This window comes from Acipenser ruthenus, chromosome 57 (genome assembly GCF_902713425.1).
Source record: "Acipenser ruthenus chromosome 57, fAciRut3.2 maternal haplotype, whole genome shotgun sequence".
Classification (NCBI taxonomy): domain Eukaryota; kingdom Metazoa; phylum Chordata; class Actinopteri; order Acipenseriformes; family Acipenseridae; genus Acipenser; species Acipenser ruthenus.
In genome coordinates, this window is record NC_081245.1 from 3753774 (window position 1) to 3769301 (window position 15528).

Sequence of the window (15528 nt, forward strand, 5' to 3'; positions counted from 1 at the left end):
TTTCTGTATTCACGCTTTTATTATGAATAATATTGGGAGCCTCTCTTTGTTATTCAGTCAGCACTTGACTTATTTAGCAAGTTTCTCTGCTGCTGCAGCTCAACAACCCCACGCAGTCCCACACACACACAATGTAAACAAACCCGTACACACTTCCGCTTCCTCCCTGCTCCCATGGAGACGAGCGCGTCGTGACGTCACGGTAGCGGATTGGCGCCTCCTGCTGGAAACACCCGGATGGAAGCTGACGGTCTCGTGCCAAATTTGTCCCCCCCTGAGTCATGTGACATGTCAGCGTTCTGTTGCTAAGCGCGTCACTGCTTTTGCTCCACAGATCTTGACACTGACAGTTGGAGTTCTTTGGCGCCGTCGTACAATTGTAATCAAATAATTTCTCTTTTTACAGGACAAATTTGTAATACTGTGTTTTTTTCCCCCTCAGAAAACTACATTTATCAATCGATATGGATCACTTGAGAGCGGTATATCGCTACCTCAGCACAGGTGAGTATCCTGAACAAGCCACCAAAGAGGAGAAGAGGGGTATCAGAAAGAAAGCCAGTACATTCGTTTTGAAAGGTAAAAAAAATAGAGAAATATTGAAAATTAATATTAATACATTATAAGTTATTGAAGCCGCCCTGTATTTTTGAAGATGTACATCTAAATAAATGATAAACGTGTGTGTGTGTAATATATATATATATATATATAATTTTCATTTTTGATTGGTATGGTAGTCTTAGTTTCTGAACTACTGAATTACTGCCTGACTTGAGTATTTCCAGGGCAGAGATATCAAAAGTAAATTGGATGTCAGTTCTAACACCCACCTTGTTTAATGTAGTTATATTGAACCAGCTGGGGAGGGGCTGATTCACTGTATTGAAGTGATATTGTGCCAAATAAGGTGGGTGTAACATGATATAAAAGTACCTTAGCTGTAATTCTGAAGTGATAAACAACTTCACATTTTACGTGTACATGTTTCAGACATTAATGCTTCAATTTCAAATTCGATTTCCATTCCTATTAACTGATATTAGACAATTACTTATTATAGAAGTTGAGAGCATGAAATGTCCATATGATTTACTGATAACACACGTCACTATAAATTGGTGATGTCATTTTTAGACAGACAGCCTCTTGAAAGCCCTTCTCTTTTTGTGGGTTATGTGAGAAGGCATTTTAAAGTTCTGTTAAACCTGCTCCTAACGCCCCACTCCATCGGTCAGGACCTTGACGTGGTGACGGGGCTTTTTACCAAAGCTGACCTCCAGTATAGTGTTTTTCTTTTTCACTAATGCTTACGCATTAAGTCCTGGATCGCACGTTACAATGGAAATATGCAATCTGATCATGTACTTGTTTTATTGTGAAGAATACAGAAAAAAAAGTTTGCTACATTTTTCAACATGTGCCTTTTTTGTGAATGTCTTTCTGGTTTGGACAACTACACCTGATACACAACCCACTAAAATGATTGAGTGCAGATTTCTGCTTGCCCTGCAGTGCTCTGTTAAGGGTTCCCCAGGACTAAGACTGGACAACTCGGATCTAGATTGACTTCTACTCTAGCATTTACACAAATCTGACATCCTGTATGCTTCATTAGTTAAGAGCCTGAATTATACACACTAAAGTCAGGGACAATATGTTGTGGTTAACAATCATATTGCTTCTAGTTCCAAATTTGTACTTTTGAGTGTTTGAAGTTATGGAAGAAACATTCTTACTTTATAGCATATCATATAATTTGGCTTCATACATATTTAACAAATGCATATACAGTATTACTGATAACAAATGAACAACCACCAATCTGCAGACCTGCTTTGAGAATGACAGGCTCCATTCCAGGACGATGCCAATGATCTGACAAACACTGTAGGAAGTGGCAACACATACCATGAGGGTGTATTACTTCATTTTTTAATGACAAGTTATATGGTTAAACTAAGAGAAATGTGTTTGCAGATTTAGTGCAAGACCATGCATGAATAATGCTAAAGATTAAATCTTTTGACCTGTTCATTCCTTTAATTTTTGACATTCCCTAAATGTTTCGCACAATATACACTGAAGCTACTGTATAACCTATATTAATCATATTGGTGTAAATAACAATATTTGTTGATCACAAACTTATTGGCACATTTTCAATTAAAGTCTGTGTAAGTTAAGGTTAGTCTTAATTGAGTTAGTCACTATTAATCAATTAGAAACCACTACTTATCAATTTAGCAATATTATATATAAAAAAAACCATTAGTTGTAAAACACGCACAGAAACTGAAGCAAAATAGTTTGTGCACTCAGCACAGCATGGTAAAACAAAGGAGTTAGATCCAGATGTGAGAAAAGCACTTGTTACAGTAACTACTACAGCAGAAGGGGAATCGATGAAGAGCGTTGAGGGGAAAAAAATTGTAATACAAAAATCCACAATAATCAGGAAGTATTTGAAGACTAATTCAACTGAAAGGATGGAAAGGAATGGACGTCCCAGGAAAAGTACGACTATAGCATAAAGAACTGTTTGAGCAGCTCGCAAAAATCCACCATTAACAGCCAAGGATTTAAAGAAACATCTGGTATAGCAGTGTATGAAATAACTATACAAAGTCATCTAAACACAAAAGGCTTTTACGCGACCTTACCACATTTCACAACAATTAAAAAAATAAAAAGCGTCTTGAATGATCTTTAGTTAAGGGTGTCAATAATTTTGTCTGCAACTGTATGTGTAATCATGACAACTCCCTGATTGTGATCCATAAGTACAGCAAGTACAGCAACATCAACATGACTACCCACAAATGTGTAGAAATTATTACCAGACTATACTTCTAACTTATTGTTTGTTATAAACATTTTTTTATTTGAAAAGTTACAATTGTAATATCATTTAAGCTGTTCAACTTTATTATTATTATTATTAATTATTATTATTATTATTATTATTATTATTATTATTATTATTAATTAGCATATATATATATATATATATATATATATATATATACATATATGTAATTAAACAAGACTTAATGTATTTTATATTTACTGTAAAAGCTATTATGTAATCACGTGAAGAGTAATCAAATAAAATACACAACCATTTATGATACAAAAAACATTGATACATATAAAAAAATTAATATAACACGAATAAATGCCAATAAAAAAGCAAACGTAACTTTCAGTAAGTAAAATGCCGATGTTTTACCCTATCATTTCTGCATCACGAAATCTGATCGTCACGTGACTCGTACGCTAATATGTCACATGACTCAGGGGGGGACAAATTTGGCAGGGGGGCGAAATTTGCCATGACAACGGCAATGGATTCCTTGACCAGGGTGACCAGACGCCCCGGGAAAGCCGGGCTTGCCAGTTTTCAGACTTCATGTTTTTGTCCCGGTCAGAAACAGTAACATTATCTTCCCGGTTTTGTTATTTTGTACTCACATTGCTTATAAGTACACAACTGTAGCGATGTGCTGAGCAAGTTCACAGCAGAGTAATTTTATTATACAATCAATCATGTGAATCACTTGTTTTCTGATTATGTGTTTAATAATTCATATTCTGTTTAACGTCCTGGACCATGGCTATGGATTTATTCATTTATTTAATTGTATCTTGCCAGTGCCACAAGCTGTTCCTAAAATATACCTCCAATCAAGGCCGGATTAACCCATAATTAACTCTGACACTTTTGTAGTGAACATATGGCTCCCTCGATTTCCGTGTTAAATGAACACTTTGGAAAGTGTTAAGAAATTAACCCTGCTAGAGAGTAAAGTTTTCAACACTGTAGGAGTTTAAATGTCATCTCGTTCAGTGTAAGTTTAACTATATTGTGGTGTAAGTGTAAATGTCACACTGCTATTTAGTAATTTTAACTCACTCATAAATATTCAGCTTCATAGATTAAATACTATGCTACAGGAATATTTGTAAGACAAAGCAGTAATTAAATACACTTCATACAAATTCTAAAAAGGGATCCAGACACATGACTCTATTAAATCAAAGCATTTATTTCACAAAATACATCTTTTGGACACCAAGTACAGTTTATAATTTTTGGATGTCAGTTACTTTTAGACAACAGTGTTCATCCACAAGAATAACTGCTGGTAAAGGAAGAAAAAAAAGTACACTTGAATATCATTTTACAAATCAAAATGTCCTCACTGCCATCCTGGGTTATTTTGTACTATTTCTGTAGCCCAACTTGTAATTCACACAAATGCATTTAACTCCAGAACATGACATTGTGTTACTGTTTCACTTTAACTCGGGAGATTTTGACATCACAGCAAAAAGTTTGTGTCCACGGTGAGTGGTTTGGTTGCCTTTCGATCTCATATTTTGGGTGTTCTTTGTGAACACACTTTTGGTTGCGATTTCTAAATCTCCTCAATTCAATGGAAGCAGTGACAAACCTGCACCTTCTGTGGAAGGAGTGATATTTACATCTTCCTTTATATCTCCATATTTATAGAAATTCCCATTGCATAACCAGCCCTCAAAGTGCCACGATACTTATTTCAATTCCAAAACTATAGAACTTAAAATCAAAATACAAATACACCCCATTATTCACTGAAATGTTTTTTTCCATTTAGCTTCAGTATTAAAGTTTGTAAATGGATTTTCAAAGCTGTCGAGGCTTTTCTCCATCTTAGATCTAATGGTGTGGTGAGAAGATACGAAGCCCATTACATCATCTTTTATATCTGAATGCAATTCATGCACAAGTTCCTCCATATTTCCAATGAGAGATGGAAGTATCTCTGACCAGCAAAGTGGCTTGAATGATTTTTCTTTAGAATCACCGGGAACTTCACAAAGCTGCTATGTGACAAAGATTATTATTATTATTTATTTCTTAGCCGACGCCCTTATCCAGGGCAACTTACAATTGTTACAAGATATCACGTTATTTTTACATACAATTACCCATTGATACAGTTGGGTTTTTACTGGAGAAATCTAGGTAAAGTACCTTGCTCAAGGGTACAGCAGCAGCGTCCCCCACCTGGGATTGAACCTACGACCCTCCGGTCAAGAGTCCAGAGCCCTAACCACTACTCCACACTGCTGCCCTATCTCGCCCAAAAAATGTGTGCGTCTGTAATTGCAAAACTGCAGGGTTGTGGTGTAGCTACTAATGTTCTAACATCTGTCATTGGAAATATGGACCCTTAAATTGAGAATAAAATAGGAGGCACTTTTTTTACACAGAGAATTGTGAGGGTCTGGAAGCCACTCCCCAGTAATGTTGTTGAAGCTGACACCCTGACCCTTCCTCTCGTCTGCGGTACTTCGTGTGGCAGGAGGTGTCAGCAGTAGCATTTGTTTTAATATATATACAGGTTAAGATGTGCGCGGTCATTTCTACATGTTTGCCTGAGCTTTCTCAACCCCCCCAGGATACATTCTGTGCCTCCCCAGTTTCAGAAGCACTGCTGTAGGAAACAGGGCTACAATCATTTGCATACACAGCAGGCTTGGGGTTTTTTGAGTTGAATTCATTTATTTTCACAGCTCTCTGCATTTGAAACCGACGAGAGAGACGCAGGGTCTGCTTTGGTATTCTGGTGTGATTGAGATGCTTTCATTAAGAAAACTGAATTTTTTTTTTTTTGTAAGTGTCCTACCTGACAACATCTCTGTGAACTAGACTGTGTTTCTTTAGTTTTTTTGACTCTGCAAATCTCTTCCCACACTCACTACACTCAAAAGGTTTCTCTCCCGTGTGGGTTATGAGGTGTGTTCTGAGGTTGTCCTTCCGACTCAAACTCTTCCCACATACTGGACACTCATACGGTTTCTCTCCTGTGTGAATTCGCTGGTGAGTTTGCAGTCTACGTTTCTGTTTAAAACTCTTCCCACAGTCAGAACACACAAATGGTTTCTCTCCCGTGTGAATTCGCTGGTGTAACTGAAATTTACATTTCTGATTAAAACTATTCCCACAATCAGCACAGTGAAACGGTTTCTCTCCCGTGTGAATTCGCTGGTGTGCTTTAAGTCTATGTTTACGATTAAAACCTTTCCCACAATCAGCACATTGAAACAGTTTATCTGTACTGTGAGTTAGCTGGTGTCTTTGAAGGTCAATTTTCTGATTAAAACTCCTCCCACAATCAGCACAGTGAAACGGTTTCTCTCCTGTGTGAATTCGCTTGTGTCTGTGAAGGTTACGTTTGTGATTAAAACACCTCCCACAATCAGCACAGTGAAACGGTTTCTCTCCTCTGTGAATTCGCTGGTGTCTTTGAAGGTTACATTTGTGATTAAAATGCCTCCCACAGTCAGGACACTCGTATGGTTTCTCTCCCATGTGGATTTTTATGTGGTGTGTTCTGAGGCTGTCTTTCCGATTGAAACTCTTCCCACATACTGGACACACATACGGCTTCTCTCCTGTGTGAGTTAACTGGTGTGTTTGCAGTCTACGTTTCTGTTTAAAACTCCTTCCACAGTCAGAACACACAAATGGTTTCTCTCCTGTGTGAATTTGCTGGTGTAACGGAAGTTTACATTTCTCATTAAAACTCTTCCCACAATCAGCACAGTGAAACGGATTCTCTCCCGTGTGAATTCGCTGGTGTGTTTTCAGCTTTTCCCGATCACTGAAATTGGTGACACATTCAGAACAGTGATACAAAATTTGCTCTGAAGGAACCTGCTGTGGAGTTTGTAAGGAAATGAAGTTGCCCTGGGTTGCAGAACTGTCAGGATGTGGAGTCGCTGTATATCCCACAGGAAGTGGTCGGCTATCTTGTGCAGAAAGATTCTGAACCGAGCGAGTTCTCAGTTTCTTCACATAATCATCTTGGGGAGTCGACTTTCCTGCAAGGCTGCACCTCACATCCATCACTGTTAACAATTAGAACAATGAATAGCAAGAAAGATGATAAACTCTTAATCCTTCACAAAACAATTGCAATTCTTATATAAACTGTATTTTTGACATTCTACTCACAGGCTGTGCTGCTCGTGGACGGCATCGCTCCTTCCTCCTTTCCATCTGCATCTCTTTCCTGAGGGGGGTGATGTTTCCTCTGAATGGACCCCAGCACAGTGCCCTCTTCTCCAACACTAGAACCAGTGTCTTCAGAGACAGGCTGATTGGGTTTCATGCAGATCTGTTCAGGAGGATAATCCTCACAGCGGCTAGATTCCATCTTAACTATATTCTCCTCCAGTGTATTGACTTTATTTTCTTTACTAACTTCCTCTGTGATGTGATCACACTCCAGCTCTACGGCCTCCTCTTTAATGTGGACAGGTTCAAGTTCAGGGATCTCTTTACTTTCTACAATTGTCAGGTCTGTAATCTCCATTATTCTTCCACACCACTCCTGATCACAGATTTCCTCTTTTGTGTAAACAGCTTCTATCACTGGCCCCTCCTCTGCTTCACTGAAAGCACGTCTCTCTCCAGAATCTGTGTGAAACAAAATTATACATGCTTTTAACTCTCACTGTACAAATAAATACAATCATGTAATTCTGAGGAGTTTATAACTGTATGAAATAACACATCATGGATATTATATATGCAACATTGTGAACGGTGCCTTCTTCAAGGAAACACAATCATTACAGTAGTGCTGTATTTAATTGTATTTTATTTTTAAATGACCGGAAGGCATACAAGAACCATAACATTATTAAACTCACCTTGAACTCTGGTGAATAATCCCTGGTTCTCGTTCCTCTGAAAGTCTTGTTCATTGCAGTCGGGGTTCATGTTTCTGAGAGGTTGTTTAATGTCTGCATCTGCAGCGTTCATGCATTCCCGCACTGCTTTCAACTCGCTCTCTGATATTTCCAATCTCAGCTTCAGACTTTCATTCTCTTTCTCCTTTCCAGCCATTTCCATTTGGAATTCAGTGAATTTGCCGCCGACAACTTTTGTGATTTCGCACAAGACGGTGTCTACAGCCGCTTTCACTGCGTGCTCGATGGTAGAGGCGAGCTCGTCTTGAAAGAACGACACGGAGACACTGACGACCATCTTCACTGACTGTTAGCTTGAGACTGATATCCTTTCTGTATTCACGCTTTTATTATGAATAATATTGGGCGCCTCTCTTTGTTATTCAGTCAGCACTTGACTTATTTAGCAAGTTTCTCTGCTGCTGCAGCTCAACAACCCCACGCAGTCCCACACACACACAATGTAAACAAACCCGTACACACTTCCGCTTCCTCCCTGCTCCCATGGAGACGAGCGCGTCGTGACGTCACGGTAGCGGATTGGCGCCTCCTGCTGGAAACACCCGGATGGAAGCTGACGGTCTCGTGCCAAATTTGTCCCCCCCTGAGTCATGTGACATGTCAGCGTTCTGTTGCTAAGCGCGTCACTGCTTTTGCTCCACAGATCTTGACACTGACAGTTGGAGTTCTTTGGCGCCGTCGTACAATTGTAATCAAATAATTTCTCTTTTTACAGGACAAATTTGTAATACTGTGTTTTTTTCCCCCTCAGAAAACTACATTTATCAATCGATATGGATCACTTGAGAGCGGTATATCGCTACCTCAGCACAGGTGAGTATCCTGAACAAGCCACCAAAGAGGAGAAGAGGGGTATCAGAAAGAAAGCCAGTACATTCGTTTTGAAAGGTAAAAAAAATAGAGAAATATTGAAAATTAATATTAATACATTATAAGTTATTGAAGCCGCCCTGTATTTTTGAAGATGTACATCTAAATAAATGATAAACGTGTGTGTGTGTAATATATATATATATATATATAATTTTCATTTTTGATTGGTATGGTAGTCTTAGTTTCTGAACTACTGAATTACTGCCTGACTTGAGTATTTCCAGGGCAGAGATATCAAAAGTAAATTGGATGTCAGTTCTAACACCCACCTTGTTTAATGTAGTTATATTGAACCAGCTGGGGAGGGGCTGATTCACTGTATTGAAGTGATATTGTGCCAAATAAGGTGGGTGTAACATGATATAAAAGTACCTTAGCTGTAATTCTGAAGTGATAAACAACTTCACATTTTACGTGTACATGTTTCAGACATTAATGCTTCAATTTCAAATTCGATTTCCATTCCTATTAACTGATATTAGACAATTACTTATTATAGAAGTTGAGAGCATGAAATGTATTATTATTTATTTCTTAGCAGACGCCCTTATCCAGGGCGATTTACAATCGCAAGCAAATACAAATACATTCAAGTGTTACAATATAAGTCATACAATAAGAACAAGAAATACAATAATTCTCAAGTGTGACAAACCACAATTCAATAATACAGCAGATAATAGTGAAAGTTACATCAGGATATGATTAAGTAGTGATAGTTACATCAGGATATGATTAAGTACAAAATACTACAGATTAAACACTTGGGAGATTACAATATTCTGAGGTACAGGATTAAATGCAGTAAAATAGGGGGCAGGTAAGAGCAAAATAAAGCATATTTAAATGAAGGGTGATAGTGTCCCAGGATACAACAGAGGAGCTACAGGTGCTGTTTGAAGAGGTGAGTCTTAAGGAGGCGCCGGAATGTGGTCAGGGACTGGGCAGTCCTGACATCTGTAGGAAGGTCGTTCCACCACTGCGGAGCAAGGGTGGAGAAGGAGCGGGCTCGGGAGGCAGGGGAGCGTAGCGGAGGTAGAGCCAGTCTTCTAGTGCAGGCGGAGCGGAGAGGTCGAGTGGGGGTGTAGGGAGAGATGAGGGTCTGGAGGTAGCTGGGTGCAGTCTGATCAAGGCATCTGTAGGCTAGTACAAGAGTCTTGAACTGGATGCGAGCGGTGATCGGGAGCCAGTGGAGCGAGCGGAGTAGTGGAGTAGCGTGGGCGAAGCGAGGTAGAGAGAACACCAGGCGAGCAGCAGAGTTCTGGATGATTATTATTATTATTATTATTATTATTATTATTATTATTATTAATTAGCATATATATATATATATATATATATATATATACATATATGTAATTAAACAAGACTTAATGTATTTTATATTTACTGTAAAAGCTATTATGTAATCACGTGAAGAGTAATCAAATAAAATACACAACCATTTATGATACAAAAAACATTGATACATATAAAAAAATTAATATAACACGAATAAATGCCAATAAAAAAGCAAACGTAACTTTCAGTAAGTAAAATGCCGATGTTTTACCCTATCATTTCTGCATCACGAAATCTGATCGTCACGTGACTCGTACGCTAATATGTCACATGACTCAGGGGGGGACAAATTTGGCAGGGGGGCGAAATTTGCCATGACAACGGCAATGGATTCCTTGACCAGGGTGACCAGACGCCCCGGGAAAGCCGGGCTTGCCAGTTTTCAGACTTCATGTTTTTGTCCCGGTCAGAAACAGTAACATTATCTTCCCGGTTTTGTTATTTTGTACTCACATTGCTTATAAGTACACAACTGTAGCGATGTGCTGAGCAAGTTCACAGCAGAGTAATTTTATTATACAATCAATCATGTGAATCACTTGTTTTCTGATTATGTGTTTAATAATTCATATTCTGTTTAACGTCCTGGACCATGGCTATGGATTTATTCATTTATTTAATTGTATCTTGCCAGTGCCACAAGCTGTTCCTAAAATATACCTCCAATCAAGGCCGGATTAACCCATAATTAACTCTGACACTTTTGTAGTGAACATATGGCTCCCTCGATTTCCGTGTTAAATGAACACTTTGGAAAGTGTTAAGAAATTAACCCTGCTAGAGAGTAAAGTTTTCAACACTGTAGGAGTTTAAATGTCTGTGTCCATGGTGAGTGGTTTGGTTGCCTTTGGATCTCATATTTTGGACGTTCTTTGTGAACACACTTTTGGCTGCGATTTCTAAATCTCCTCAATTCAATGGAAGCAGTGACAAACCTGCACCTTCTGTGGAAGGAGTGATATTTACATCTTCCTTTATATTTTCATATTTATAGAAATTCCCATTGCATAACCAGCCCTCAAAGTGCCACGATACTTATTTCAATTCCAAAACTATAGAACTTCAAATCAAAATACAATGTTGTGGTTGGCATCTACATTAAATAACTCACTGGAATCGCATGCAAATCAGGTTCTTCAAAGCCATATGAAGTCTGCAGATCAAATGGAACGTTTTTCCGAGTTCCTCTCGCATGAAATGAATGAAGATGTTCTACATTACTCCACACTGCTGCCCTGATACACTGTCATACCCTCAGTAATCACTGGTGAAAAAACAATATTGACAATTTTTAATAACATCAGAAGCAAGCTCCGATTTTTGTTTCCCTCGTTTACAATGTCTCCAAATGCTAGGGAAATATTTTAATTAAGCAGAATGTCTGAATTATTATTATTTATTTCTTAGCTGACGCCCTTATCCAGGGCGACTTACAATTGTTACAAGATATCACATTATTTTTACGTACAATTACCCATTTATACAGTTGGGTTTTTACTGGAGCAATCTAGGTACAGTACCTTGCTCAAGGGTACAGCAGCAGTGTCCCCCCACCTGGGATTGAACCCACGACCCTCCAGTCAAGAGTCCAGAGCCCTAACCACTACTCCACACTGCTGCCCACATCGCATTGAGCTCTATCCCATTGCCAGACTGCTCTAGATTGAACCTTGGACGATTCTTTCTCTCCAAGAAACCATAATTCTAAGAGTGAATTCTATGATGTCATGCTTGGAGATGACACTGTCAGAGAGAAAGCCAAAAAGCAACTTCATTTCATACTGAGGGACGCCTTCGAGGACATCGCGCATAATATCAAAAGCAAAATGATCACAAATGAGAAAGAAACTGTAAGTCATTCAGCAAACAATATCGCTTCATTCCAAAGGAGGAGGGTCATGTAGGGTCTGCTAGCAGATCATTGCAATGCTGTTCATGCAAAACTCTGTCACGTAATATGATGTTAGAATCATCGTCGCTGAATACTGACTGAGACGCATTCTTATCAATCAAGCAGAGTCGACAGAAAAAAAAACTGAACCGAAAGATTCCCTGAACCCCAGAAGTGTGTGCACCCCCAAGGTATCTCCTGTGACCTGAGCAACTGTACCATCAATTGGTTCTTCAGAAAAAGGAACTTTAATTCCAGTACTTACATGAATTTATTAATCATCAACGTGAGGTTGTAGTATAGCATTAAATCCATACTTTTTAATATCTTGTGTGTGGAACAGTGAAACAAGGTGAATATTCATTAGTGCTGAATTTACCTTTGGTGAAAGATTTCTAAGAATAAAATATAAGCTTCCAATTTGATGTATCCCTTGCATGGATCCTAATGGGTTTGCAGTTTCAAAGTCATCCTAGTAAAGTTGTATTTGAAATGCATTTCTATGCCGAGAGAAAAGTGGATGATTTCTATAGCAGCTGCCGTCACCAGAAATCTTTATAAACCGTGTTTTGTTCACAGGGTTGTACAATAGGATTACAAATGTCTGGACTCCTAAATATAAACTTTAAAGTTTCTAACAATGGAATATGAATACACTTGTCAGTTACAGGATCGTGATCATATGTGCCTGTATCCCGGTTTCTTCTGCTGTCAAATCTTACTCCTAGAGGGACCTCAACAGGCTCCACCACACCTTGTTTTTCATTGAAATGTCTTTTCCATTTAGCTTCAGTATTAATGTTTGTAAATGGATTTTCAAAGCTATCGGTTTCTATCCTGTGTGAGTTAGCTGGTGTTGTTGAAGGTCACATTTCTGATTAAAACCTTTCCCACAATCAGCACAGTGAAATGGTTTATCTGTACTGTGAGTTAGCTGGTGTCTTTGAAGGTTACATTTATGATTAAAACTCTTCCCACAATCAGCACAGTGAAACGGTTTCTCCCCCGTGTGAATTCGCTGGTGTACTTGAAGTCTATATTTCTGATTAAAACCTTTCCCACAATCAGCACACTGAAATGGTTTACCTGTACTGTGAGTTAGCTGGTGTGATTGAAGGTATACTTTCCGATTAAAACACCTCCCACAGTCAGGACATTGAAACGGTTTCTCTGCCGTGTGAATTCGCTGGTGTGTTTGAAGGTTACATTTATGATTAAAACTCTTCCCACAATCAGTACAGTAATATGGTTTCTCTCCCGTGTGAATTCGCTGGTGTGATTGAAGGTTATATTTCTGAGTAAAACACCTCCCACAGTCAGGACACTCGTACGGTTTCTCTCCCGTGTGAATTCGCTTGTGTTTTTGAAGCTTACGTTTATGATTAAAACTCTTCCCACAATCAGTACAGTGAAACAGTTTCTCTCCCTTGTGAATTTGCTGGTGTGCTTTAACCCTTTGCGGTCCATTGTCGGACTGGGTCCGACATTGCAATTATTCCTCACAGGTCCTTTGTCGGACTGGGTCCGACATCATTATAGCAACGCAATAAACGGGTGTTTAGTCGTTTTTTCTCCGGAAAAAGCCGAGAAAACCATTCAATTGCCGAGTGGGAGCGATAGGAGCCGAGACAAGTCGGGGGGAAAAAAAAAAAAAAAAAAAAAAAAAAAGGCGTATCTCATGAATAGTGATACATGGTATCAGGTATCAGATAACGGGGCGTTCATAGTAAACAAGCTGGCTGAGTGCGTCAGCGCAGAGAGACTATCATGGACATTTGCAGAGCTTTTGTCAGATGTTATAATAATAAAATAACGACTTGGATCGCATTATTGAGGAGTTTGGTGATAAAACGAGTGATCCGGAGATGATCGATCGGTATGTACGACTATTATTATTATTATTATTTATTTCTTACATAGCTGAACGCTATAGCAAACAAAAGGGTGGGGCGGTGCTGGAGATGCCTACTGAGTGCTTTGTTGATATGCAGGGCCATTTAAACCCGTTTGACTGTGAAAAAAAATACTTTTAAACAGCGCGTATAAAATTAACTGCGCGTGTGAAAATTAATTAGACCTGGCGTGCCTGACGCGCAGTTAATAAATGGACCGCAAAGGGTTAAGTAAAGTTTTATGATTAAAATCTTTCCCACAATCAGCACAGTGAAATGGTTTATCTGTACTGTGAGTTAGCTGGTGTGTTTGAAGGTTTCCTTTCTGATTAAAACGCCTCCCACAGTCAGGACACTCGTACAGTTTCTCTCATGTGTGAATTCGCTGGTGTAATTGAAGGCTTTCTTTCCGAGTAAAACGCCTCCCACAGTCAGGACACTCATACGGTTTCTCTCCTGTGTGAATTCGCTGGTGTAATTGAAGGCTTTCTTTCCGAGTAAAACGCCTCCTGCAGTCAGGACACTCATACGGTTTCTCTCCTGTGTGAGTTCGCTGGTGTTTTTGAAGGTGTCCTTTCTGATTAAAACTCCTCCCACAGTCAGGACACTCGTACGGTTTCTCTCCCTTGTGAATTCGCTGGTGTCTTTGAAGGTGTCCTTTCTGATTAAAATTCTTCCCACACTCTGTACAGCAAAACGGTTTCTCTCCTGTGTGAATACGCTGGTGTATTTTCAGCTTTCCTCGGTTACTGAAATTGGTGCCACATTCAGTACAGTGATACAAGATCTGCTCTGAAGGAATCTGCTGGGGAGTTTGTAGGGAAATGAAGTTGCCCTGGGTTGCAGAACTGTCGGGATGTGGAGTCGCTGTATATCCCACAGGAAGTGGTCGGCTAAGATTCTGAACCGAGTAAGTTCTCAGTTTGTTCACATATTCATCTTGGGGTGTCGACTCTCTGTGTTTCTGCTTACGCTGCAGTTTCCCATCAGAAGAGATTTTGCTCTGGGGTCCTGGAGTGGAGGTGCGTCTTCCTAGATCTGCTTTAGAAGCGCAGGAAACAGAAGCCAAGGTTACTGCACAGCATTGAATCACAACCACTTTACTGCAAGGCTTCACCTCACAGCCATCACTGTTAACAATTAGAACATCGAAAAGCAAGACAAATTATAAAACTCTTAATTCTTCACAAAACAATTGCAATTCTTATATAAACTGTATTTTTGACATTCTACTCACAGGCTGTGCTGCTCGTGGACGGCATCGCTCCTTCCTCCTTTCCATCTGCAGCTCTTTCCTGAGGGGGGTGATGTTTCCTCTGAATGGACCTCAGCACAGTGCCCGCTTCTCCAGCACTAGAACAACCAGTGTCTTCAGAGACAGGCTGATTGGGTTTCATGCAGATCTGTTCAGGAGGACAACCCTCACAGCGGCTAGATTCCATCTTAACTATATTCTCCTCCAGCGTATCGACTTTATTTTCTTCACTAACTTCCTCTGTGATGTGATCACACTCCAGCTTTACGGACTCCTCTTTAATGTGGACAGGTTCAAGTTCAGGGATCTCTTTACTTTCTACAATTGTCAGCTCTGTAATCTCCATTATTCTTCCACACCACTCCTGATCACAGATTTCCTCTTGTGTGTAAACAGCTTCTATCACTGGCCCCTCCTCTGCTTCACTGAAAGCACGTCTCTCTCCAGAATCTGCGTGAAACAAAATTATACATGCTTTTAACTCTCACTGTACAAATAAATACAATCAT

The 15528-nt window shown here is 39.4% G+C and overlaps 2 protein-coding genes across 2 annotated transcripts; both read right to left on the reverse strand.

Moving 5' to 3' along the window:
• Nucleotides 1-4031: 4031 nt before the first annotated feature.
• Nucleotides 4032-6898, reverse strand: LOC131724783 (zinc finger protein OZF-like). The gene has a single exon (XM_059017536.1). It carries the CDS (start codon nucleotides 6896-6898, stop codon nucleotides 5672-5674), a length of 1227 nt encoding a protein of 408 aa, XP_058873519.1. The 3' UTR covers nucleotides 4032-5671.
• A 3146-nt stretch (nucleotides 6899-10044) lies between these two features.
• On the reverse strand, nucleotides 10045-14892 carry LOC131724784 (gastrula zinc finger protein XlCGF7.1-like). Its single transcript, XM_059017537.1, has 2 exons — nucleotides 14882-14892; nucleotides 10045-13359 (listed from the first exon to the last, which is right to left on the reverse strand). The coding sequence occupies exons 1-2, from the start codon at nucleotides 14890-14892 to the stop codon at nucleotides 12705-12707; spliced, it is 666 nt and encodes a 221-aa protein (XP_058873520.1). The 3' UTR covers nucleotides 10045-12704.
• Between the last annotated feature and the right edge of the window lie 636 nt (nucleotides 14893-15528).